This window comes from Cuculus canorus, chromosome 3 (genome assembly GCF_017976375.1).
Source record: "Cuculus canorus isolate bCucCan1 chromosome 3, bCucCan1.pri, whole genome shotgun sequence".
NCBI lineage: Eukaryota > Metazoa > Chordata > Aves > Cuculiformes > Cuculidae > Cuculus > Cuculus canorus.
Window position 1 is genome coordinate 75,273,399 of NC_071403.1, and position 23,352 is coordinate 75,296,750.

At 43.4% G+C, this 23,352-nt stretch overlaps 2 protein-coding genes across 12 annotated transcripts in view; one reads left to right on the plus strand and one right to left on the minus strand.

Moving 5' to 3' along the window:
* Window positions 1-6,336, plus strand: part of CUL9 (cullin 9) — a 40,755-nt gene extending 34,419 nt beyond the window's left edge. For all 3 annotated transcript variants that reach the window (XM_054061713.1, XM_054061711.1, XM_054061712.1), the window contains exon 42: window positions 80-6,336. In XM_054061713.1, the coding sequence (XP_053917688.1) occupies window positions 80-281 (202 nt within the window). In that variant the 3' untranslated portion in view covers window positions 282-6,336. The remainder of the gene's footprint in view (window positions 1-79) is intronic.
* The window catches only part of RIN2 (Ras and Rab interactor 2), a 78,141-nt gene continuing 60,614 nt past the window's right edge, over window positions 5,826-23,352 (minus strand). For 3 of the 9 annotated variants that reach the window (XM_054061716.1, XM_054061719.1, XM_054061715.1), the window contains exons 9-12: window positions 15,600-15,905; window positions 13,153-13,284; window positions 10,942-11,105; window positions 5,826-7,622 (exon numbers count right to left, since the gene is read on the minus strand). In XM_054061716.1, coding sequence (XP_053917691.1) covers window positions 7,305-7,622; window positions 10,942-11,105; window positions 13,153-13,284; window positions 15,600-15,905 — 920 coding nt within the window. In that variant the 3' untranslated portion in view covers window positions 5,826-7,304. The remainder of the gene's footprint in view (window positions 7,623-10,941; window positions 11,106-13,152; window positions 13,285-15,599; window positions 15,906-23,352) is intronic. The other 6 variants (XM_054061718.1, XM_054061717.1, XM_054061720.1 and 3 more) reach the window with 2 other exon arrangements.

Here is a 23,352-nt window from a genome sequence, read left to right on the forward strand (position 1 = left end):
AGGGTGAGGGTGGTGTGGGTCTGGGTCGTGGTTGCTGTGGACAGCCAGGGCTCTGCTCTGATGCTCTCCTTCTCCATAGGACAAAACGTTCCGTCTTGTGTGACTCCCCCAACACAGATGAAGGTGGCAAAGAGGCTGAAGATGAGGAGTATGAACCGCAGTGGCAGGAAGACTACGATGATGATGAAGATCTTGATGAAGACAACTTTCTGTTTGATGATGAGTCAGATGATAACCTTGATTGTGACTCCTACTTTGACGATGATGATGCCTATGACTAGAAGCAGGCTGGTCACATGGCGTGGGCCTCTGCCTCTACTGTCTCAGCCAGCTTGTATTAGTGTCTTTCCTCAAAAGCAGTGAGGAGCTCTCAGGTAGAACAAAGAGACATTTCCTCTGGGGGCTACTTGCTGAGTGACTCACCTTTAATATGCAGAAACATTGCTCTGGGCCGTGTTACTGTGGCCACCCCTCTCAGCAAGGCATCTCCTTGCCTTTCTCCCTTGTCTCCTCTGCCCATAGGTATCTACTGCCTTAGAAAGTCACAGTTCAGCTACACAGTGAGTTAAAGAACAGGTCAGTGTTTTTGGACGTGCTTTTCCCTGGGATGGGCACAGGTGAGTGTGGCACGTCTCCTAGCATGGCACTATCTGAGCTGTCTAGAAATACTGAAAAGGGATGTGTTTATGCTCAACTTAAAGCCTCGCATTTGGAGTTGGTGGGATTCCCTCCAGAGCCACAGGTTGTTGTGGTTCAGTGCAATCCTCTATTTAAGTTGGACAGCTTTTTTTGCTGTCTTCTGTCATTGTTTTCTCTGCTGTGCCTGGCACAAGTTTGCAGGATTGTTAAGTGTATAATTATATGCACATGCGCGCACACACACACGAGCTCTCTTATATATGCAGAGGTTGTTCAGATAATCCTTTATCTTTGCCGAAAAAAAAGAAAGCCCTGAGGTACAAGGGTTGGAAAAAAAAGTTCTGTTTAAAAAAGAAACAGATTTCTTCTAGGACAAGTCTCCGTGTTGTCTGTGGGGAACATGGGTGGGACGTTCCTGAGTGAAGAGACTTCAAGAAGATCTGGTGGGTAGCAGATATCTTTCAGGTGTAAGCTAAGGGCTTTCAGGCTGTAGCTATGTATGCCAAGGCACCATCTGTTACACTTACGTTGCTAGATCTTCAGCTGGGTGGGGTTTATTGCTTGTGAGGAGGCTGGTGGGCCATATGTCCATGCCCCAGGGCTCACTTAAATGGGTTTGTTGTCCTGCTTTACTGCTAATGCAAGTCCTATGGATGATTTCAGATCTCTTGTGGTAGGTTTTCTGTTTTAGGCAATGTAATGCAGCCCATTTCTTCCACCTCCTAATCTATACCTTGACTGGTGTTTGTCAGCTATTACTTTCACTATTCTGCTCCACGGGGAGGTGAGGTGCCAGTGGTGGTTAAGTAGTCTGACTACAGGGGGTGGCTGGGGTAGCAATTCCAGAACAGGCTCCTCTGTGTGGGTTTGGGGCACTGCTAAGTCCTTAAGCGTTTTAAGAGTTTGTGCTTGTAGCTCCCAGGCAGCTACTTCAGTAAAGCATGAAATGAAGGTTCAGGGTGAGACAGAGCAGGGTATGGTAACACCAGTTTGTGTCATATCTTTCACGGGGTTTAATTAATTGTGGATGCTAAGATTCTCTTGAGGATGGCTTTAGGCTCACCACACACAGCTCAGTTACAGATTGATCTTAGCTGCCTTGATAATGTTACCACTTTTTACACCATAGTGCAGATAATTACAATCATAGAATAGTTAGGGTTGGAAGGGACCTTAAAGATTCCAAGCTTAGTTCCAACCCCCCTGCCATGGGCAGGGACATCCCACTAAATCAGGCAGCCCAAGGCCCCATCCAGCCTGGCCTTGAACACCTCCAGGGATGAAGGGGGGTCCACAGCCTCCCTGGGCAACCTGTGCCAGTGCCTCACCACTCTCATAGTGAGGAAATTCTTCCTAATGTCCAGTCTATATCTGCCCCTCTCCAGTTTGTACCCATTCCCCCTGGTCCTATTCCCATAAGCCTTTACGAATAGCCCCTCTCCAGCTTTCCTATAGCCCCTTCAGGTAATGGAAGGTCACCATAAGATCTCCTCTGAGCCTTCTCTTCTCCAGGCTGAACAGGCCCAACTCTCTCAGCCTGTCCTTGTAGGGAAGGTGCTCCAGCCCTCTGATCATCTTTGTGGTTCTCTGAGGGCTACAAAGATGAGTCTTATGTGGGACTGTGATGGCTGGCACAAGGTTTGCCAACCTGAGCTGTTGCTATAAGTCAAATTTACACTGATTGTTTAATGTTAGTTACTGCTGAGCACTGCGACAACCTGGGTGTGCCTGGTGCTCACTCCTTTTGCCTTAACAAAGCATTTGATGACTGTCACTGGGCACTGGAACAGGCTGCCCAGGGAGGTGGTTGAGTCACCTTCCCTGGAGGTGTTTAGGGGACGGGTGGATGGGGTGCTGAGGGACATGGTTTAGGCAGTGTTAGGAATGGTTGGACTCGATGACCCAGTGGGTCCCTTCCAACCTAGTGATTCTATGAATAAAAGCATGCAAGTAACGGTTAAGCTAGGACGATGCCTTTTGTTCTTTGTGTGTGACGACCATCGTGGCAGCTCCAGTGCCATGGACACTTCATGCTACAGAAAGAGGATCACCTTTGGAATAGCACACTATCCATAGCCAGACATCTTTACACAAGAACCAAGAGGTGTATAAACACGCACTGCAATCAGCATGGTAAAGGCTGAAAGAGGGATGTCCATGTTATCATCCTGTGATTCAGCAGCCACTAAACACATCACTTTGCTCAAGCATTGCAGTAGTTTCTTGACTAGTTTCTCACTATTTGAGGCATGTGACTTCCAAAGATAAATCACAAGGAACTCTCATGGGTCTTCAACAGGAGGAACAGAGGGTTAGAAGATAATGGAGGAATAGAGGGTTAGAAGCCCAAAACTAATTAACCACGCCAGCAACTATTGAAGACTTTTGGTGATTGTGGGGGAATAGAGTTTGGCAAGCTTTGCCAGCCTGGCAAAAGAAAGCTAAGGCCTGGCAAATATTACATATTTAAAGTTAAAAAAGCCCGAGAGGATGTGATGGGCTTCTTTGTTCCTTTCTAGAGTCAAACCAGTGTTAATTCACCAATGAATATTCATGCTTCCAGACCGTACTCTTGTAACCATCAGTCATTGCTCATAAGCAACTGATGTGGGTACAGAGAAACCTTTCGTACAGCAAATGCTTTACACTTTACTATAAATACTTTATTTCCTAAGTCCCCGCAAAGACTCTCCACATCCCCTCCAAAAAGAGGGAAAGAGAAAACCCTGAAAGGAATAAACAAACATATTCTATTTGGAATCATTTCTCAGAAACACAAATTTTCCCAGCAGAAAAGCAACTGCCATCCAGAGCCAGAGCTCTCTCCCTTCCCAGACAGTGTGAAACCCAAGCCCAGCATTTTCACTTACTGATGACCAACAGTGTGCGGGATCACAGCTGAGTGCAGGGACTTAATTCCAGGATTATAGAAACATTTGTATTTATACACTCACCGGTATAAAACCTGGGTGGATGTTACCACAGCCAAGACTGCTTGCCCTGCCAACAACAGCAAACTGAAAACTACAGCGAGAAGGGAGAAGGGCTGTGGCTGAGTGCAGCAACCAGGTGCCTGGGAAGGCTGAGCCCGCCTGGCACAAAGGGAGGAGCAGCGGGGCCAGGCCAGTGGGATGGGGTCTAGGACAACTCTCCACACACAACTCTCTGCAGGGACTACTCTCCGTGGGGGCCCCCCAAAACCTAACCCTAAACTTCCTGGTGGAGTTATCTCTGTGGACATTAGGCTGTGTAGAGTTGTCTGCTGTGCACAGTTGTTGACAGTTTCTTCCTGTAGGGCTGTGGTGCCAAGAGGTGCTTGGAGTTGGCAGCAGTGCATGAGGACAGTGCTGGGCTGCGCACACAGAGGACCCTGAGAGAAGCAGAGGCTGAGACTTGGGTCCCCTTGGTGTTATCTTCCCATCTGAAAGGGACAGAATCACAAAAACTCTCCAACAAACAGTATTTTACAAAAAACCAAAGCCCTGTCTCTGCTTTAGCAGCTTGATTGGTGTGACTTCCCAAAATCACTTGATTTTGGATGACTTCAGTGGGTGACTGTAACTCTGCAGTCCTGACAAGAGTGAGAAGAACAGCACAGTTTTATATATATATATATATAAAAAAAAATCGGGCTAATCTATCACCAATTTACACATCACAGGAATTGTACACTTTAGTTTTCTGGAATTATAGAAATGACCTCCATCCACCCTGGTAATGAATCCTCACCTGCTTTGCGCTGCTTAACTCCAGCAGAGAAAGAACAATCCACTGAATGCAAGACTGGCCTGGAAGGCTGAGCCTGCAAGGAAGGGTGACAGCCTTTAAGATGAAAAGTAAGAAAAACAACATGAGGAAATAACAAGAAGTTATAGTGGATATGAGCTGCTGCGGGTGGCGTTTTATGGGTTTGCAGTCTGTACTCTTTGTGAATTCACAAATAATCCCCTAATCTAGTGTTAGCTTTTCTGTTAAGCCTCTTTTATCAGTAAGATTTAGGGATTTACCACCTCCGGCTTTAATTCCTTTAGCCCTTCCAGTTACTTGTCTATTGCAAAAAAGAGGGAGCAATAAATAAAAAGAGACCATCTCAACTATAATCTTTTCCTTGCTTTTCTGTATTTCATAACATCAAACACCTCACATTAGAGAAGACAGAATAGCTTATTTTCACATGTCAAATTCCTTCCAGAGTTTTTTTATCATCTGTTTCCTGGCATTACGAGAAGTGAGAAGTGTTTTGCACAGCACATAGAATAAAATGTTCTGATTTTCCAAAAACACAGTTACACAAGAATAGACAGCGGAATCATGTTGAAGAGGTTTGGGGGGCTTGTTTCCCTTTTTACACTCTCTGCTTTTCTTCATTTCACATCCAAGATTCTGAGTTTCTTACTATTTTACCTCTCTGCCCCAGTGCTTCCCTCCCTGTAGCAGAGCTGCCATTTTAAGGAAATAGTGGAATTTTATTTAGCAGGAGCACCTTCCCTATGAGGACAGGCAGAGGGAGTTAAGGTTGTTCAGCCTGGAGGAAAGGCGGCCTTGAGGAGACCTTCCAGTACTTATAGAGGTTCTACAGGAAAGTTGGGGAGGGGCTCTTTATCAGGGAGTGCAGGGATAGGATGAGGGGCAACAGTTTTAAGCTGAAAAAGGGGAGATTTAGATGAGATCTTAAGAAGAAATGTTTTCCTGAGAGGGTGGGGAGGCACTGGCACAGGTTGCCCAGAGAAGTCATAGACGCCCCATCCCTGGAGGTGTTCAAGGCTAGGTCGGATGAGGCTTTGAGCAATCTGATGCAGTGGAAGGTGTCCCCGCCTATGGCGGGGGTTGGAACTGGATAGGCTTTAAGATCCTTTCCAACCCAACCCATTCTATGAGTCTATGAATATCGGTCTTAATGGTTCAGCAATCAAGATACCCGTCTGCTTCTTCTACAGATTGTTCAGGTCAAGAACATTAACCAGACAATAATATTGCTTCCTTCCTTTGCCAAGGATTTGAAGTGGTCAGAGCAGCATGAAAAGCATCATCCTCAGAGGCTATCAATATACAAAACATTTAAGAATGAATCATTTCTTAAAGAAAAAAAAAAAACAAACGCCCCCCCAAAAACCACAGCACACAACATCCTGAATTATAGTTCAGTATTACAATGTATTATCATGTGCAAAACTCATCATTTACAAAATGAAATACAAACATGTGCCAGGGGTTTCGGATACACGGCAAACTGACAAAGATGCTACAGATCTCTATATGTACAACACACATGCTGCTGCTCACAACTTTTTTGTAATCTTCTGCCTTACACACAGTGCTCACAGTGGACTCAGGGAGAACCCGTGTCCCTCCAAAGAGAGTAGCCCTGACTGACTGAGGTTGGGTCCAGAGCGTCACAGCATCAGCAATCTTGGATAACTCCACAGAACACACGCATTCAATCCCATTCTATCTTTGCGTACGTAGGACTGACACATCTCGCCTACCAAGTAACTTAGAGCCATGAAATGCTACAACACATTCTTCAGTCTATTGTGATGCTGGTGACAGACTATACAAACCAGTTAATGTTCCCCTTCACCTTACTGATATATTTAATTCTCTGCCCACACAAAGAGGATCTGGGATGGGTGCTGTCAGATCCCTCTGCAAATCTACAATGCTGCTTACATAAAAATTCCTCCCCAACCTCTTTGCTTATTTTCTGCAAGGAGCCTGAACCAGCAGACTTAACACATTTTAATCCTAAATTATGTTCTCTACATCCTTTCTCTGCCCCTTCTCTACATCCTTCTCTTTCAGTTTCCTCTTTCAACCCCTTAGTTCTGTCTAAAACAACGCATATAAACAATAATCCAGATAACAGTACATTGAGTTCAGATAAAGGCACCAAAATGGCCAGTGCCAATGTTACAATCTTCTTACAGATAACAGAAGTTTCAGAACTCTACTGTAACAGGAAAAGAGAAACCAGAGACTTTTAATGCAATACTCTAAAACCAGCAAGAGATTTATTCTTGTATATTAAATGTTAAAATCACATGCATAATTATAGAATACTTTATAGTTAAAAAAATATTTCAAAACCCAACCCTGACAGTTTACCTGCAACTGCTATAAAATTTCTATGATATATATATATATATAAAAAACATGGCGATTTTCTGTAATTAAAAAAAAATTAGGAAAGGATGCAATCATCCAGGTAATTATGAGTTAACTGATGCCCTGCATCGGACAGTCTTGTCAAACTCATGCTGGTGGAACTGAGCTCATACCAGCCAGTTTACTGCAATACTTGTCTAGTGTACATATATTTAAATCAAAATGACATTTGGCTAAAGGAGGAGCATAAGAAAATAGATTTTTTTGCACACTACAGCAAAAGACCTGCAGAGGGCTGCAGCATAATATGCTTCAAAAGAGTCTGTGGTACAAGAAATTCAGCCTCATGGGCTTTTTACTTGAACACGCTGGTGGAATATCTTGCATAACTGGCCATATGCATGGTTTACATGGGGTTTTGTAAGCAGTGCTAGAAGTGACTGCGCGTGTTCTACTAGGCAAGTATGGTTTAAGACCTGTTTTATTTCCTAAGGAAGGCAGACAACAAAGATGTCGTCAGCAGTTAACAAGGAACAGGAATTAAATGACAAGTTGCTGGTTTAAGAAGCCGAGTCATCGTTGTTTTGAAAAATGGCACCATATGGATCACTGTTAATGCGCTTGTAGACGAAGTGAAAGACCTGGGGTTGTGGACGGCTGTGCAACTCAGCCTTTATTTTCTGCGGGTAGGTATCCTCCGTCAGTTGCTGCCAGGTGTCATCAACAAAAAGGAACAGGCTATATTCTTCTGGATTGTCCACTTTAAACTTTTCAGCACAAAGCTGACATACATCTTCGGTAGTGATATATGGCCGTACTAGTAAGGTCTTTCCTGTACACCCACTGTTGACTTCCTGGAATGCAACACGAAGGTAGTTCTGTAGAATGAGAAAACAGACATCAGAAACTCAAACCACCAAAACTCGTTGTCTGAAGAGCCTGCAACAAACAGCAAATCTCTGTGATTCCTGCACATTACGGCTGCCTTGGGAATCAGGACGTTGTGGGTACAACTGTGGCAAGCACAACATATTCATAAGCTGGCATCTTCCTTTCCTTGGCTTACAGTCTAACCCCGCAATTAAGAGTGAATAGATACAGCCTTAAAGCCACATGGAAACCACCAGTGGTTTTAATGAAACATGATGTTTGGCCTCACTGGCAAACAAAATACTGTGAAGCAAACCAAACATCTGAGGCAGCGCACCTGAGAGATGCTGCTGCCACTGGTGGGTCAATCCTAGAGAACAGAAGCCTTGCTCAGTATGTTAGAAGGAAAAAGAAAAGCATCCTCTACCAGTGGCAAACAAGAATGTTGACTTGTAAGTTGCTGCAGGAGAAACCATTGCTGCTCTCATGCTGCAGTACGCAAAAGATGATCTGTCCTTATGCCGGATGTTTCCATCATGTTAACTGGTGGCAATTTGGTGTCCGAGCCTGATGGAACCAAGGTGCAAGTGACAGCATTTCCCTTTTTTTTAAATAAAGCTTAAGAGGATGCAGAAAGAAACTTTACTCTGCAATGTTAGTGTGTGATCTTGAGGCAAAAGCCGGATCTTTCCTCTCTGTTGACGTTGACTCATGGCCACAACTAGGATGGATAAATTCTCATACGCCGTACAGGAAAATGCAGTTCTACCTTTCTAAAAGCATTTAACAAGTAAAATGAAAAGCAATTCTTCTTCTCCCAAGTAACAAGTGATAGGACAAGAGGAAATGGCCTCAAGTCGCGCCAGGGGAGATTTAGACTGGATATCAGGAGAAATATCTTCACGGAAAGAGTGGTGAAGCACTAGAACAGGCTGCCCAGGGAAGTGGTGGAGTGTCCTTCCCTGGAGGGGATAAAAAACATGTAGATGTGGCACTTCGGAGCATGGTTTGGCAGGCACAGTGGTGCTGGGCTGGCAGCAGGACTTATCTCAGAGGTCTTTTCTGACCTCAATGATTCTACGATAAAGTAACTGTGAGGAGGAACACAAAAAAACTTTTCGAAATATGAACAAAGCAGCCTGCGTCACACTGTGTCTTTTTAACAAGAGAAATTCACTACACCTAAAGATTAAAAAGCAGTAAAATCAATGGAAGTGCAAAGAAATGACAGTGAGAAAGACCTGTTTATTGTCTGAGCTGGTAGCTATGTGTGTATGCTGAATAACTTACTTGTGCTAAATCACAAAGGTAAAAATATACGTTTCATTAAAACAAGCTGCTAAACGCCAAGACTGAGAAGAATGTTCATATGACTCAAGTTCCAAAACACACTCTTCTCTTCAATATTTTTTATAGCTTGCAGATTGCAAAACTGAAGCTTTGCAACAGCATTTAAACCATTGGGACTGAACCCGGCTGAATAATATCAATCCATTTTTGTTACCCAGTGTCAAGAAGTTGTAAAAAATCAGCCCTAGATATGGCAAAACACACTAGAGTTTTAATTTCTAATGGAGTTAACACACAGAAGACCCATATTTGAACACATGTACTTTTAGGACTGCTTCAAGGAGAGGCTGAAATTTGTACAGATGCCTGTAACTCACATACTAAGAATCAAAATTATTTGTGCATCATCATACGGTTGTATTTAATCATCATCAGAATATGGGATTTTTTAACTCTTCCATCCTACTGAGGAAGGGAGGATGAAGGCCTTCCAGGGCCCAAAAGCTGATCAGGCTGCGAGACTGAATCAGAGAAATGCAGTGACGGCATACTGGGTCCATGTAAGAAAGAAGAACTTAGCTGAAGTTGAGTTACACATTGGTTGTAGGGAAGGTGCTTCATTGCAGGACACGGAGAAAGGAGATGGAACACTTGCAGTCTGAGCAGGCAGCAAAATGCTTGAATTTGTGCCAAGCACAGCCTGGAAGTTGTGGGATCTTACTGGTTCAAGGCTCTCTTGAAAGACATGACAGGAAGAGAAGCACTGGACACACTCAGTGCCAGCTCTTCCTCTTCCTCCATCTCCCCACATGCAGCATGGCAACCAGCTGTACAGTTAACTCGGCTGAAGTGCCTCTGCTGGGGAAAAGAAGGTAAAACGGAATACAGCATCCTGCTGAAAGAACCTTCTGACATTCTGTCATCCAGTAGAAACACAAGGTGATGAATTTTCCCATGAACAGTGCAGTGTTTTGCTAGAAAGAACAAAGACTCAAGTTACTTGAATTTGACACCTAACTACAGGTAAGCAGAATATGAAATGGAGCCCAGAAAGATGGATTAGCTTTGTGTACTGGCCATAGTCTGTAATTTCTGTTAACCAGTTCTCCTCTTCCTAAAAGAGGCAAATTGTGAAAGTTTCTCTCTTTTCCCGACTCCTTCCCGTTCGGTGTTGCACTGCATTTGTTTGCAGGGACACTGATAAAGCAGAAGGAGCCTCAACTGAAATATCTCATCATCTCCTGATGACCCCGCACCTTCATTTTTCAAGCTCTTAACTAGATTATAACTAATCAATGGTTGTCCTTAGCCTCTCTGGCAAGTTTGTGTTGTGGTATGAACAGTAAACAACTGAACACAAAAGAATAAATCCTTTCTTCTCAAATCCAACATCTTCCATGCTTCAGTCCGCGAACTGATGCATCTGAACAGGCAATCAACAGCGTACCAGATGAAAGAGATGTAGGCCTGGTTTTAAAAGATGAAGTAATCCCGACTGCTTTGTTAATCTTCAGTTGAAGTTACTGCCCTACTCTGAAAGAGCAATAAGAAATGGAGGGAAGGGGGAAAAAACATAAACAAGCATGAAGACATCCATAGTATAGAACTCTATTCCTCGCTTAAACTTCAAAGCTTCAGGCAAGTTCTTCTCCCACCTCTGCTCTCTATCACCATAAGCTACCGGGCCGTCATGCTGACTTACGCCACTGGGAATGTGTTCTTTTTAACAGTAAAGCATACAAAGAAGCTGAATCTAAGATACAATTTAATTTCTCCTTGCTCTGCCTGATTTAAATAGAAGGGAGGCTGGGAAAGCTCCATTATTTACTGTTCTCCTTAAACCATCATAATCAAACTTTATTAGATAAAGTATGAAGACTTCAAAACAGAGGCAAACTTGCCAGCCATTTTCTCAGCACTTCTTCACTCCTCTTACCTTGTGGCCCCATGGGAATCATTATGAATCATACCTCTCAAACAGGGATTTCCAACAAAACAAATCATTCCTCTTTTTTTCTACTCAGCCCTAAGCTCTACCTGAAAATCATCAACTGAAGGTATCGTCCTGTTCGTTGTCCTCCTCTTGTGCCATTGCCGGAGAGTATCTCTGGCTTCGGAACTTAGCAGCCGGGCAGCTTGTTCTTCCTGGAAGTTCTTGATCAGTGAAAGTGCTCCGTAAGCACTTGTCAAGTAATAGCCTCCTGTGAAGACAGCAAGGGAAGGACTTCTCAGAGTGGTCACAAACACCACACTAGTTCCTACTGGTCATAGTCAGAAGTACAAACACAACTTTACATACACATGCATGCATATATATGAAAGTCCCTATACTCTGTTGCCAAAATATTTAAAGAAAAGCAGCCTGGCCTGCAAAACATTGGAAGATGTGTTCTCAGCTACTAAGAAACCTGCAGCAGTTGCATGTGCTCCATGTTATGAGATGGTGCATAGTATCTAACTCTGGGTCCACTAGGGCTGTGGAAAGCTGGTGACTTAAGTGACTGGTGACACTCACTCCTAAGTCTTTTTACAAAGTCAAAACATGAGTTCTTTTCTAAACAATTTCCAAACAGTGATTTTTAATTCCCCAGTTTCAAGTGTGGATGAATACATATAGCTGCTTGAACAAAGTAAAACACAATCTATCACTGCTCAGGAACTTAAAAGCAACCACCCTTAGCAGCAACAAACCAACAACTGAGTGCGTGATGCACTCGTTTTAAAAATGAAGACTGCATTTGTCACCTTTTTAGCGCTCCCCATAATGTCCAACTAGTTCAGGAGATGATGTTTACAGCCCTCCATACATCACCTTCATTACATGAGGGGAGAGCAAATTAAAGTCAAGACAGAACTGCTGATGTACTAAAGAAGCTGCAGGTCACAGAGGAAAAGGAGTAGCCATCAGAGGTAACAGGCCTCAAAAACTAGGAGAAAAGATGTGCTGTCATTTGTATCTCTCACTCTCCTTTCCTGAAGTGCGAGTGTCCACTTAAAAGGCAGCGCAATCCATATATAGAGTCAAAGACACCTTCCATGTCTGCAGTAGTATTTTCTATATTACTGACAGCATCCTCTTGGCCTTCAGCTTTGCAACAAGTCTTATGTATTAAACACATGCAAGACCCATGAGACTAACTGGAAAATACATCACATTTGAACTGCCCAGCCTCAAAGCACTCAGTTTTTCCTGCATTGTGTAGTTCAGCTAGTGCCAAAGACAGGGCCAGACAACAGATGGACTCCTTGGGCTGCATTAAAAACCATGCGGCTTGACACTCAAGTAAGTGTTTCTGCCTTTCAAGTATGTTAACGATCTCCAGCTTTGCATCTCAAGTATTTTCCATGCTAAGATTTCTGAACAATGCACTAGAGGATACTCTGTACACAAAGCAGGGAACAGACTCGTGCCAAATTGGAGGAATCCTGGCACAGTGTTCTCACATATACCGGCATATAAGAGGATACAGCAATGTCAGCAAGCCAAGAGAGAGCAGGAATGAGAAACACTTCTACTTCATCACACAGCTGAAGTTGGTCACAAGAACCTTTAAACTTCCCTATAAACTGGTATATTCTGGGGACTACCAAGGGTATGCGGGATACCTCTTTGATAAAACATCACCATGAAAACAGAAAGGAGGGAGACTGCATTGCATCTAGTGTAATTCAGCCATCATTCAAGAGTGCTTTAGGAAATATATTCCTAGAGCTATAAAAATACTTTGTGAGAAGCAAATATTGGGAAGAAGCATTAAGGTGGGCAGTATTCCCAAAAGCACTTCCCCAGCAGAGAATTCTCCAGTAAGTTCTTAGAAAGCACCTAACCCAGGTGCTATTAGGTGTTTCACAATTTAACTGATTGCTGCTGCCCTATGAATACTCTCAGGATATTTTCAGGCACAGAAAACCATATCTGGTGCCTGCACAGTGTATGTGTTTGCTTGCTAAGTCACAATGCTGACCCCTTCTTAGTTGAAAACAAAATAGTCACTCCTAAATTATGTTACATCAGTAGCTTCGCAGGTCACACAGGTCTGTACTATGCAAGCAAACAGCTTTTTTTTTTTTACTTTAACATGGAAATAATGATGCGGTTCTCTTGTTATGCTACCAATATTGCTGACTTGAGGAATCCCTTTGAAAGGATTTCTACTCAAACAAGGTTAGCAGCAACTGCTCTATGAGGAAGAATCCTTCCTCCCGAGTTCTTCACTCAATTCTAATAAAAATAAATCAGTAGATTACCTTCTCCATGCAGCAAGGATGGATCCAGCAATTCCATCATGTATTCAATTTCAGTATCCAGCTCTAGCATATCACACTGGGCTAGTACGTACGTCAACACAGGCAAGAAGTCATCAGCTCCATACAGCCTCCCTGGGTTGAAGGAAACAAAAGACAGTGACAAACCACACAAAGCTTTATTTTGCTGCCTTCACTGACCAGTATATCTGTGGTACCCTAAAGCTTCCTGCTATCAATGTGCAGCAAAGAGAACGTCGTCTGACACCTGCTGGACAAGAGACCAACACCAGCTTCATCCCATAGTTCTAACAAGCAAAATCTGATGTCCCACACCTTGAGGCACGCAAGGGAAATTAAAGACTGGGCTCACCCTGGCATCACCTCACAAAAGGCTGCCACACCAGTCTGGCCTGACCTCCACTTGCACTTCTATCACTATCTAAGAGATGAGAAACAGGCATTTCCTTGATACATACAGGGATGAACATCCACTTTGTGGAAGGATCCAGCTACAAATACTAGTTTCTGAGTCTGAATCTCAGAAGAGAAGGCTGAATATAAAAAAGCCCATTAGATTTTTATATGAAAACTGAGCTCATTTCCTTGACAGAGCACAGTAAGAAACACCAGTGAGCAAAGCCTTGCATCATCCCCAACTAACCAGCGCAGCATCTTGGGCAATGGCAGCATGCAGCTAACATGCAGAGACTATGCTGTGCCTAAATCTGTTTGTGCTCATGTAACTTTTTACTGCATTTGAACTTTCTGCTTAGAAAGACTAAGTGGATAAATCACTGTGTCTGGCCAAACTGTGTTTATTTCAGAACTGGTCACTCAGAACCACCAAAAGCAGCAGCTGACTTAAGCTTTGGTGGAACTCCAGATGGGTTGATACCTAAAGCTACACCAGCTAAGGCTGCCCTCCAGGTATTATGATATTATCTGGCAGAGAGCACATGACAAAGAAGGTACTCAAAGATCCGTTGGCTCAGTGTCATGTTTTACAAACTTCACGGGACAAAACAAGACAATCAAAGAGGATTTGATGCATCTTAGCCCAAGCCTCTCAGTGAAACAGTTAACTAGCAGCAGCCTCTCAATATTTTTCTTCTGCATGTTGAAAATGTGATACCCAGTGGGATAACACAGCATGGAGAAAAGAGTTTAAGCCAAGATTCCTATATCCATTTTAAAATGCAGGACTCTGCTTAGAAATAATAAACTGGGCAGGAGCTTGGACTTAAATCTTGCAGAAGTGCCTAGGGATCTTTAACAGTCACAACTTTTCACCACTCATGTCAAATATCTAAAGAAAGTTGGCATCTTGATCAGCGCCAGACCTAGCTGCACATTCAACGCTCGCTTAGAAAGAAAACTGCCAACCACCTGTGGCAGCTGAGGGGGGAAAAAAAACCTCCCATCACTCCAGTGTTGCTTCACCTTAGCTGGTGACCCACCACAGCGCTGAGAGATAAGGCATCAGGCAACAGAGCTGCACCTAAGGATTCATGCCATCCAGCACAGCATTTTAATTTTGCCACTGACTACTTAGCAGGTCTTAACTGGTCTGTAGTTCCATTTATAATTATCTGGATTTCAAGGTCAGTTTTGGAATCTTGCTACTGTGTAAAAATAGATGTTATTTCTCTTCCCAATGAGAACATTCAGAGGCACAGCAAGCCAAAAACGCTGGATCAGAGGCTGCTTTCCTCCATCCATTGACACAGCCCTTGTAATATTGCATACATGCCATTGAATTACTACAGCTAAATACAGGGTGCTACCTCTATTACCATTCCAGAAAAATACTCATTTAGAACCAGTGAGAAACTCAAGGCTCACATGACAGCCTTTCTGACAGCAAACTTCCAAAGCCTGCAGTTAAGCAAAGCTGTTTTTTTAAAGCTGCTTCACAACTCTGCTTTACGCTGAATTTATAAGATGTGCTGCCAGATGGAAAGATATCAGGAAGGAAGTGGAGAGGAAGAATCCCTCTCTAAAGGGCAAGAAGATGCTATGAGAAGGAGGCATATCTGCAGAATTAGGTGATCTGATTTCTTCCATTGAAACAATTATAGAATGGTTTGGGTTGGAAGGGACCTTAAAGATCAGCCAGTTCCAATCCCCCCCGCCATGTGATGGGCCACCTCACACTGGATCAGGTTGCTCAAAGCCTCATCCAACCGGCCTTGAACACCTCCAGGGATGGAGCATCCATGAGTTCTCTGGGCAACTTGTGCCAGTGCCTCACCCCCCTCACAGGAAAACATTTCTTCCTAAGATCTCATCTAAATCTCCCCCTTTTCAGCTTAAAAATGTTCACCCTCATCCCATCCCTGCACTCCTGATAAACAGCACCTCCCCCGGCCAAGCTTTGCTGTAGGCCCCCTTTAAAACAACACCAGGTTCGGAATATCAGTGAACTTGAACCAGGAGAAGTACCATACCTGAGTTATTCTCCATAACAGTGTAAATCAGTTTGCAAACTCTCAGCAGCAGCATGACTTTCTTTTCAGGTGAATACATTTTCTGCATGGTCATGAACTTGACTTTAATCTTTTCAACGTCCACGAAGTCTGGTGTTGGAACAAACACGCCCAGTTCCTGAGGATTCCTCTGCCGCACCAATTGCAGGTTTTCCTTTAGCTGTTTCCAAGAACCATCTGCGGTATGAAAGTCTTTCAACATTGCTTCAATGTGGCCCTTCAATGGCTTCAGAATGCACTTATGCATGGCCTTCTCCAGGACAACATCTGCAACGGGAACACACAAGTCCAACTGACTTCCTCCTCTAAAGCAGAGCCAGTATTAATATAATCATTCCCAAAAGAGACACTGTAGAGCAAAACGTACTTGCTAAGTCTTATTTACTATACAAGCAGAGTTTCCAGATGTCTGTTAACAAGAAAACAAAAGGCAGAGCAGAATCTGTATTCCATTTTCATTTATGGCAATGTGGTAATTAAAAAAAAAAACAACCCAAAGGGACAGAGTACAAAGTGTCACATGAAAAAAAACAAAGCAAGCTGCGGCTCCAGTTAACTACTTCTTTTGTTGGAGACTTCTGAGTTTTATTTTACTTAGAGCTTAAGATTTTTAACTCCCAAATGTAAAACACAGTCAAATCCAGAAATTTTGTCTGCTTTGGCATGAAAGTCCATCCTTTTTGCATAGTTTCCATCAGAAACTATAACTCAACCAAGTTCTCCTAAAACTTGGCTCAGCTTTGTCAAGGTCTTTATGAAACTGGACAGATTACAGGCTTTGAACTATAAATGAAAACCAAGCGGTGTTTGTCCAGCTTCGGATTTCATCATGCAAGCTTCTATACAGCTTTGTCATCAAGTTTGAAGTTCTTTGTTTGGCAATAGCGTGCATGTGGCACAGTAACCACTAACTTAGGTTTTTTCTTTTTTTAATTCCAGTTCTACTCAGGTTTTTCTTTAACAGTCATTCATTCTCCATTTTCGAAGTATGGACCAAATCAGAAAAAGCTGTTTGCTAAACATTTTCTCAAAAAACCTTTACTTTATAAGCTAATTTCCTCTCCCACTCAGAATCCTTATGGCAACATTGAACCAGAATGGTTCGGGTTGGAAGAGACCTTAAAGATCATCCAGTTCCAACCTCCCTGCCATGGTAATTATCCCCCTCCCCCACCATGGGCAGGGACACCCGACCAGGTTGCTAAAAGCCTCATCCAGCCTGGCCTTGAACACCTCCAGAGACAGTGCAGCCATCACTTCTCTGGGCAATCTGTGCCAATGCCTCATCACCCTCACAGGAAAACATTTCTTCCCAAGATCTCATCTAAATCTTCCCTCTTTCAGCTTAAAACCGTTCCCCATGTTTTATCCCTGCACTCCCTGATAAAGAGTCCCTTCCCAGCTTTCCTGTAGGCCTCCTTTAAGTACCAGAAGGCTGCTATAAAATGCCTCCCAAGCCTTCTCTTCTCTAAGCTGAACAAACCCAAATCTCTCAGCCTGCCCTCTGATCATCTTTACAGTCTTCTCTGGACTTGCTCTAACAGATCCATGTCCTTCCTGTGCTGAGGACACCAGAACTGAATGCAAGATACCAGGTGAGGTCTCACGAGAGCAGAGTAGAGGGGGAGAATCCCCTTGCTCATCCTGCTGGTCATACTTTGAATGCAGCCCAGGATACTGCTGGCTTTCTGGGCTGCACAACGCCAGCTCATGCTGTGCTTACATTAGTAATTAACTTACCTCAATTATTTGTACCATAGTGAACTCCCACAAGCACAAAAAAGCTTGGCCACTGCACCAGCACCCTGACAGTGGGGCATGACCAGAGCCTAGAGCAGGCAGACATACTAGGGGAGTACATGGACCAAGGACAGAAAGAGGAGAGACTGTGTCACTGCCAGAACATGCTTTTCTACAAGCTAGCAATACACTTGCCTCCTATGAATGATGACTCATTAAAGTTTCATTAAACCTCATGCCCTTTATAGGTTCTTTGCCTGTTTGTATGTGTTTGTCATAGACGAGTCTCTTTATTTTCTTCACCCATAACACCCCCTTTCTTTTTTTTTTAAATTGCAGGCTATTTCTAAGGCTTGGGATTTACACCCACTCATCCTCCAAACAAGAATTATCTACTTCCACTTTCTTGCTTTTGCTCTATGCTTTCATTTATTTGATCCTTGTGTTCAGCTATTTTTCCTTTGGGGTCTTCATACCTCTCTTTCCCGCACAAACACACCTGTCACATAGTCTTATGCAGCCTTTGCTTCATAGGTAGTGTATATTCTGTGTTTGTCTGGCATGCAATTCCCAAACATCCAACTTTATTGGGCAGTCCCATCTCCCCTATCCCAACTCTGCTCGGGCTTCTGTAGTTTCTATTCTTATTTTCCTCTCCCGAGACTCTGATAGAAGTTGCAAAACTGGGTCTGCTTCATTCCCAGATGCCTTAAATGCATCTGGGCTCTCTTTTACAACAAAGACTATGAGAGCTGCTGGAAGAGAGAAAGAATAAAAGTAAGGAGCAGGATTTGTCCTCCAATCTTCTAGATTTCCTTGTGGCCACCAGTAAAGGCAAAACCAGTTAACAAGTGGCAACATTTTGAGTAACTGATTCTTATCTATTGCACTTTGTAGAGCCACACAATCACCCCTGAGAGCACTGACAAACTCAGTCAGGAAAGAAGCATCAGCCTTCTGTGCAGTGGCAGAAACTGCCTCTCTCTGCCATCTGAGCCATCCTCAGGGCTCACAGGGAAGAAATATCTTCCCACCAAGAAAAATGCACATATCTAGATATACCCATGGGTATGTATATCATACCATGGGTATATCTAGATATCTGAGCCCAAAGCATTAACTTTCTGTCTTGCCCTGCACCTCTTCCTTCCTTTGGCTTGGGCTAGGATGAAATTTTGCATCAGAAAACTGCTACAGCCCCAAGGAGAGCCTGAATCCTGCCTTTGAATTCAGTCTGGGAAAGATGCCACACTTGGCAGATCTAGCTAAATTTCTACACGTAGCATACCCATAGTTCTGCACTAGTTTCACTAATGCTGATATACTTTTTTTTTTTTTTGACAATTCAGCTTACTTTATTTCTACTGTTGGTTCATTTTTTTAAATTTCAAGAACACCAGCTGCTTTGCCTGCAAGCAGAACACCTCTGCAGTTTGCATTCCAACTGCCAAGTCTTGTTTAAGTCAAGATTAAAGCAGCTGGTCTTGCCAAACATTATCTTAAGCAAGAGAACTCTCTATCCCCATGAAATATTAACTCCCTCAGGCTTTCACTGGAAGTTCTGCACATGAATAGTTAGCATCAGCCATTCTCCATCTCAATAAACCAGGGTCGCCACTGTGTTTGGCTACAGGAGGATCAATGAACTGTAAAGAATTCAGCACAGATCCTCCGAGCCCTTGGTCTGACAATGCAGTAGCACCTTGCCTGGGATGGGCACCTTGCCTGGGATGGGAGGTTGGAAAACTCAGTACGCGTCTGTGACTGATCCCTACAGGCTCCAGGCTGGAGCTGCAGAAGCAGTCCCTTCCCAGAGGCTACAGGAACCAGATACTGCTGGGAGGGAAAATTCCTCCACAGTGCCTCATTTAAACTGATCCAGTGGAAGGTGTCCCTGCCCATGGCAGAAGGGTTGGAACTGGATTATCTTTAAGGTCCCTTCCAACTCAAAGAGTTCTATGATTCCTTAGCTGGGACCAGGCTTGTTATCCGCAAGCATGAAGTGGAAGCCTAAAACCTTCTGCTCCTAACCATTAGTAAGTTAATGCCACTCCCACAGCTTCCCCTACAGATGAATTGCACAGATTGTTACGTCTCTGCAAGATGGTGAGGCAGTGTTCTTTCATATTTACAATTCATCACAGGCCCCAAAAGCAGTATCTGGAAAGGGCTTTGAAATTTACTTGATCTCATTCCACAATTTATCCAAGAACTTAAATCAATTTGAAGCAGCGCAGAGGAAGAGAGCAGATAATTCGCATGTCTGTGCTCAGAGCTCTGAGTACTTATTGCTGAAGGCTGTTTCTAATGGTTTCCATTCAGTGAACGTGATTGGGTACATAAAAATAGGATGGAATGCTTCAGTGCTGTTCAGTATCTAGATTGTACCTATTCAGTACCTATTAGATGTTCAGCTAATAGAAGATAAATAAAATATAGGACTTATAGCAGTGATTCCAAAGAGATACTGACTGCTTGGTAAGGGCAGAGTGAGAAATTGGCACTTTAATGCAGTGTGTTTGCACAGAACCAGCCAGCAAAGAAGCAGAGACTAAAATATCACAGCCTGTCCAAGGTTGTTGTTGTTATTTTGAAAGACAACAACAACAAAAACTAACAAAAAACCCACAAAACCAACTCAAAACAACATTCCACCCTTTCTTGCTACTCATGTATTCTTGGCACATAAGAACCACAGAATGTTGCCCTCAAGTTAAAAAGTGGCAAATTCTAGCAAGGTGATGAGGCCAACAACATGGCAAGATTGATAAGGATGGAGCTTTTTTTTTAATGGTCAAAAATAGCACTCATATACACTCTAATACAGATAATATACAAATATTTACATTATTATTAAAGCCTAGAAGGACACAACCTATATAAATATTTATATTACTATCAGAGCCTGGAAGGACAGCATTCCTTGCGCTCTGTCTCTTTGATCAATATTCAGTGACACAAGACACTGCTTGGATCAGATCAGATCAAATCAGCCTGCTTTGGATCAGATCTTCCAACTATTTACTTGTTCTTCTAAACTGCCACTGCTGGCCCCTTTCAGAGAAAGGTGTTTCTGGGTATGACCCCACAGAATAATTCCCAGCCAGCAGCAGCTTTCTAATGGTTCCAATTGCTCAACTTCTAATGGCCACAAAAAAGTAAAGGAGGGTGTCCCAGGCAAATTAGTGTCTAAGCTGTGAATTGAGGACTAATCCTTTGTGTTAACATCTCTGTATACTTCTCAGATCCAAACTGGCAACACAAAATAGCTGTTTACTTCAGCTAGGCAAAGTGTTTTCAAATATCCTCTCAGGATGCTTAATACTCCAAACCCAAACCAGATACCCTTCAGATTTGAATCTCATTTGAGTCGAGCACTGTGTAGCATCCCTGAAACAATACTTATAATTAGTCTCTAGCCTCAAAATGGGAACTGGAAATGCTTTGATAAATGAATTGCAAAGGCCAGCCAGCTAGTTTCGTTGTGACTTGTGGAAACACATCTGTATCCTGTGCTGACAAGCTGTTTTGTTTTGCTGCAAACCACAGAAGTCTGCATCTAGAGAGGACAACATATTAGTCATCGCCAGTGTCCTTACACAGCCCCTCCACAACCCTCACTCCCTGAAATTGCAGGCATGCTCTCACCTTTCCCAGGCTGTTGGTTTACCTATTACCAACTTCTGGTATTCAACTGAGATTAGCTGTCAGATTCCAGTCCCTGGATTTACATACTAGCCCTGTTTATCATCTATAATGGCCAAACCATTCATCAGTAAAAGAAGGGCTCAGTAAGAGACTCACTGAGCCTGGAACCATCACAAAAAGGTGCAGTCCTGCACAAATAACATTGCCTGAGAGGCTGAAAGCAGAGGGTTCTTTGGAACATCATGGCATGTACGTGCAGGACACCTGACAACACTGTGTGTGCTGTGTTTTGGATTTTCCTAATATCTTGCATGTTCACCGACTGGCATGAATGATATGGCGCTATTTTAAAGACAACTTATGTCATAAAATGGTCTGGGTTGGAAGGGACTTTAAAGATCATCCGGTTCCAACCTCCCTACCATAGGCAGGGACACTCTTCCACTGCATCAGGTTGCTCAAAGCACCATCCAGCCTGGCCTTGAACACCTCCAGGGATGGTGCATCCATCATTTCTCTGGACAACCTGTGTCAGCGCCTCATCATGCTCACAGTAAGAAATATCTTCCTAATACCTCATCTAAATCTCCTCTTTCAACTAAAAACCATTCTCCCTCATCCCTTCACTGCACTCCCTGACAAAGAGCCCCTCCCCAGCCTTCCTGCAGCCCCTTTCAGTACTGGAAGCCTACTCTAAGAGTCTCCCCGGAACCTTCTCTTCTCCAGGCTGAACAACCTCAACTCTCTCAGCTGGTCCAGTTCTTAGTGGATGTCTACAGTGACACATGCTTAGTCCATGGGACAGAGAAAGGCATCTCCTTTAAAGGAGCAAAACCTGAAAGTAAGACCTCACACGACCCACCTTCCTTGATAACCTGCACAACCCTGAAAAAATAGGTAGGATTGAGGTGGGCAGTAGATAGGCAGCAGTGGCAGAAGCTGAGCAACTAGGGAAGAAAGGTCTCTAGGGCAAGCTTTCCCTCATTTTACCTACACAAAGCACATCAATGAATCACAGAACTATCTGTGCTAAGCTTGGTTTGCTTTAATTAGCTGTTGGTTAATTAAAACTCACACTATGGCTGTGTGGTAAACGCGTCTTCTCTTACAGAAGTAATAAAGGAGCATGAAATAAGTCACAAAGAAAATCAAAGGGATGGTCAGGAAAGGGCGAACCAAAGCCTCTACTCAGCACTTTTACCACTGTTTCTGACTTGCTCTCATAGTGAAAGGAGCACAGGGGGACATGTTGGTCGGCCTCAACTCAACATGAAAAAAATGTTAGGATGAACGACACAGTAGGGGGAACTGGACACTAAAACAAATGCACAAGCACCTAAGAAGTGACACAGTGATAAAAAACAGCCAGTGTGAGATTTTTCCAAGAAGAAACAGGGGGGATACCATTCCAATTCCTTTACGAGGATAATAGTACCATGAAGAAGAAGGGAGCAGGGAGGAGGCTGTATCTTAACCTTTTTAAACCCATGATCCTATTCATTCCATGCAACTTTCCTACAAGCAAACAAGGGAGATGCTGTCTTGCCGCAATTACCAGAAGATGGGTGCACAAAATACTGCACTCAGAGCCCAGTTATCAATAGTTGACAGTCAAACAAGATAGATATTTGAAAAGAGGTACCATGGGGGTCAGCCCTGGGCTTCAGTCTATTTATTTTCATTAAAAATCGTGAGATAAAGCAGAGAGTTCACATACAAAATCTGCACGTGATATCATGGAAGGTGTGGGAGAAGGGCACCACCAGCCCTTTGGAGACCAGGCTTAAAGTTATCTTCACAAGTGGGAGAGAGGCCAAAAGCTAACATGATAAAATATCCCAAGGACAAAAGTAAAACATTGCTTCTCAGCCAGAGGATTACAAACGCAAAAGTGCTGCTCAGAGAAGTCTCCCTCAGAGTGGCCAGCATGCTGGCTCCTGTGGGGAATGGGCTCTCCTCCGTACAGCCTCTAGCTTCGTCTGCCTGTGACTCCTCCACACAAAACTCTGCAACAGGACACGTTCTGCCAGTAAGGCACCAATACATTCTCTCCAAGCCTCTTTTAACATTCAACATTTAAATATCCATTATGAATTAGAAATACAAAACCAAATAGCAGGCAGTATTGTTTAGGCTCCTTCCCACATGATCAGTTAAAACCTTATCGCCAAATTATTGAAACCCATCATTTCTCAGGCTAAGCATAGATTTGGGTATGGAGACTGAAGTGGTTTGGGTGTTAGATGCCACTTGGTGATGATTGGGTGAAGTAAAGACAATCAACTTGACTCTTTCGTGTTCACAGCGAGAAAAAGAAGAAACACAA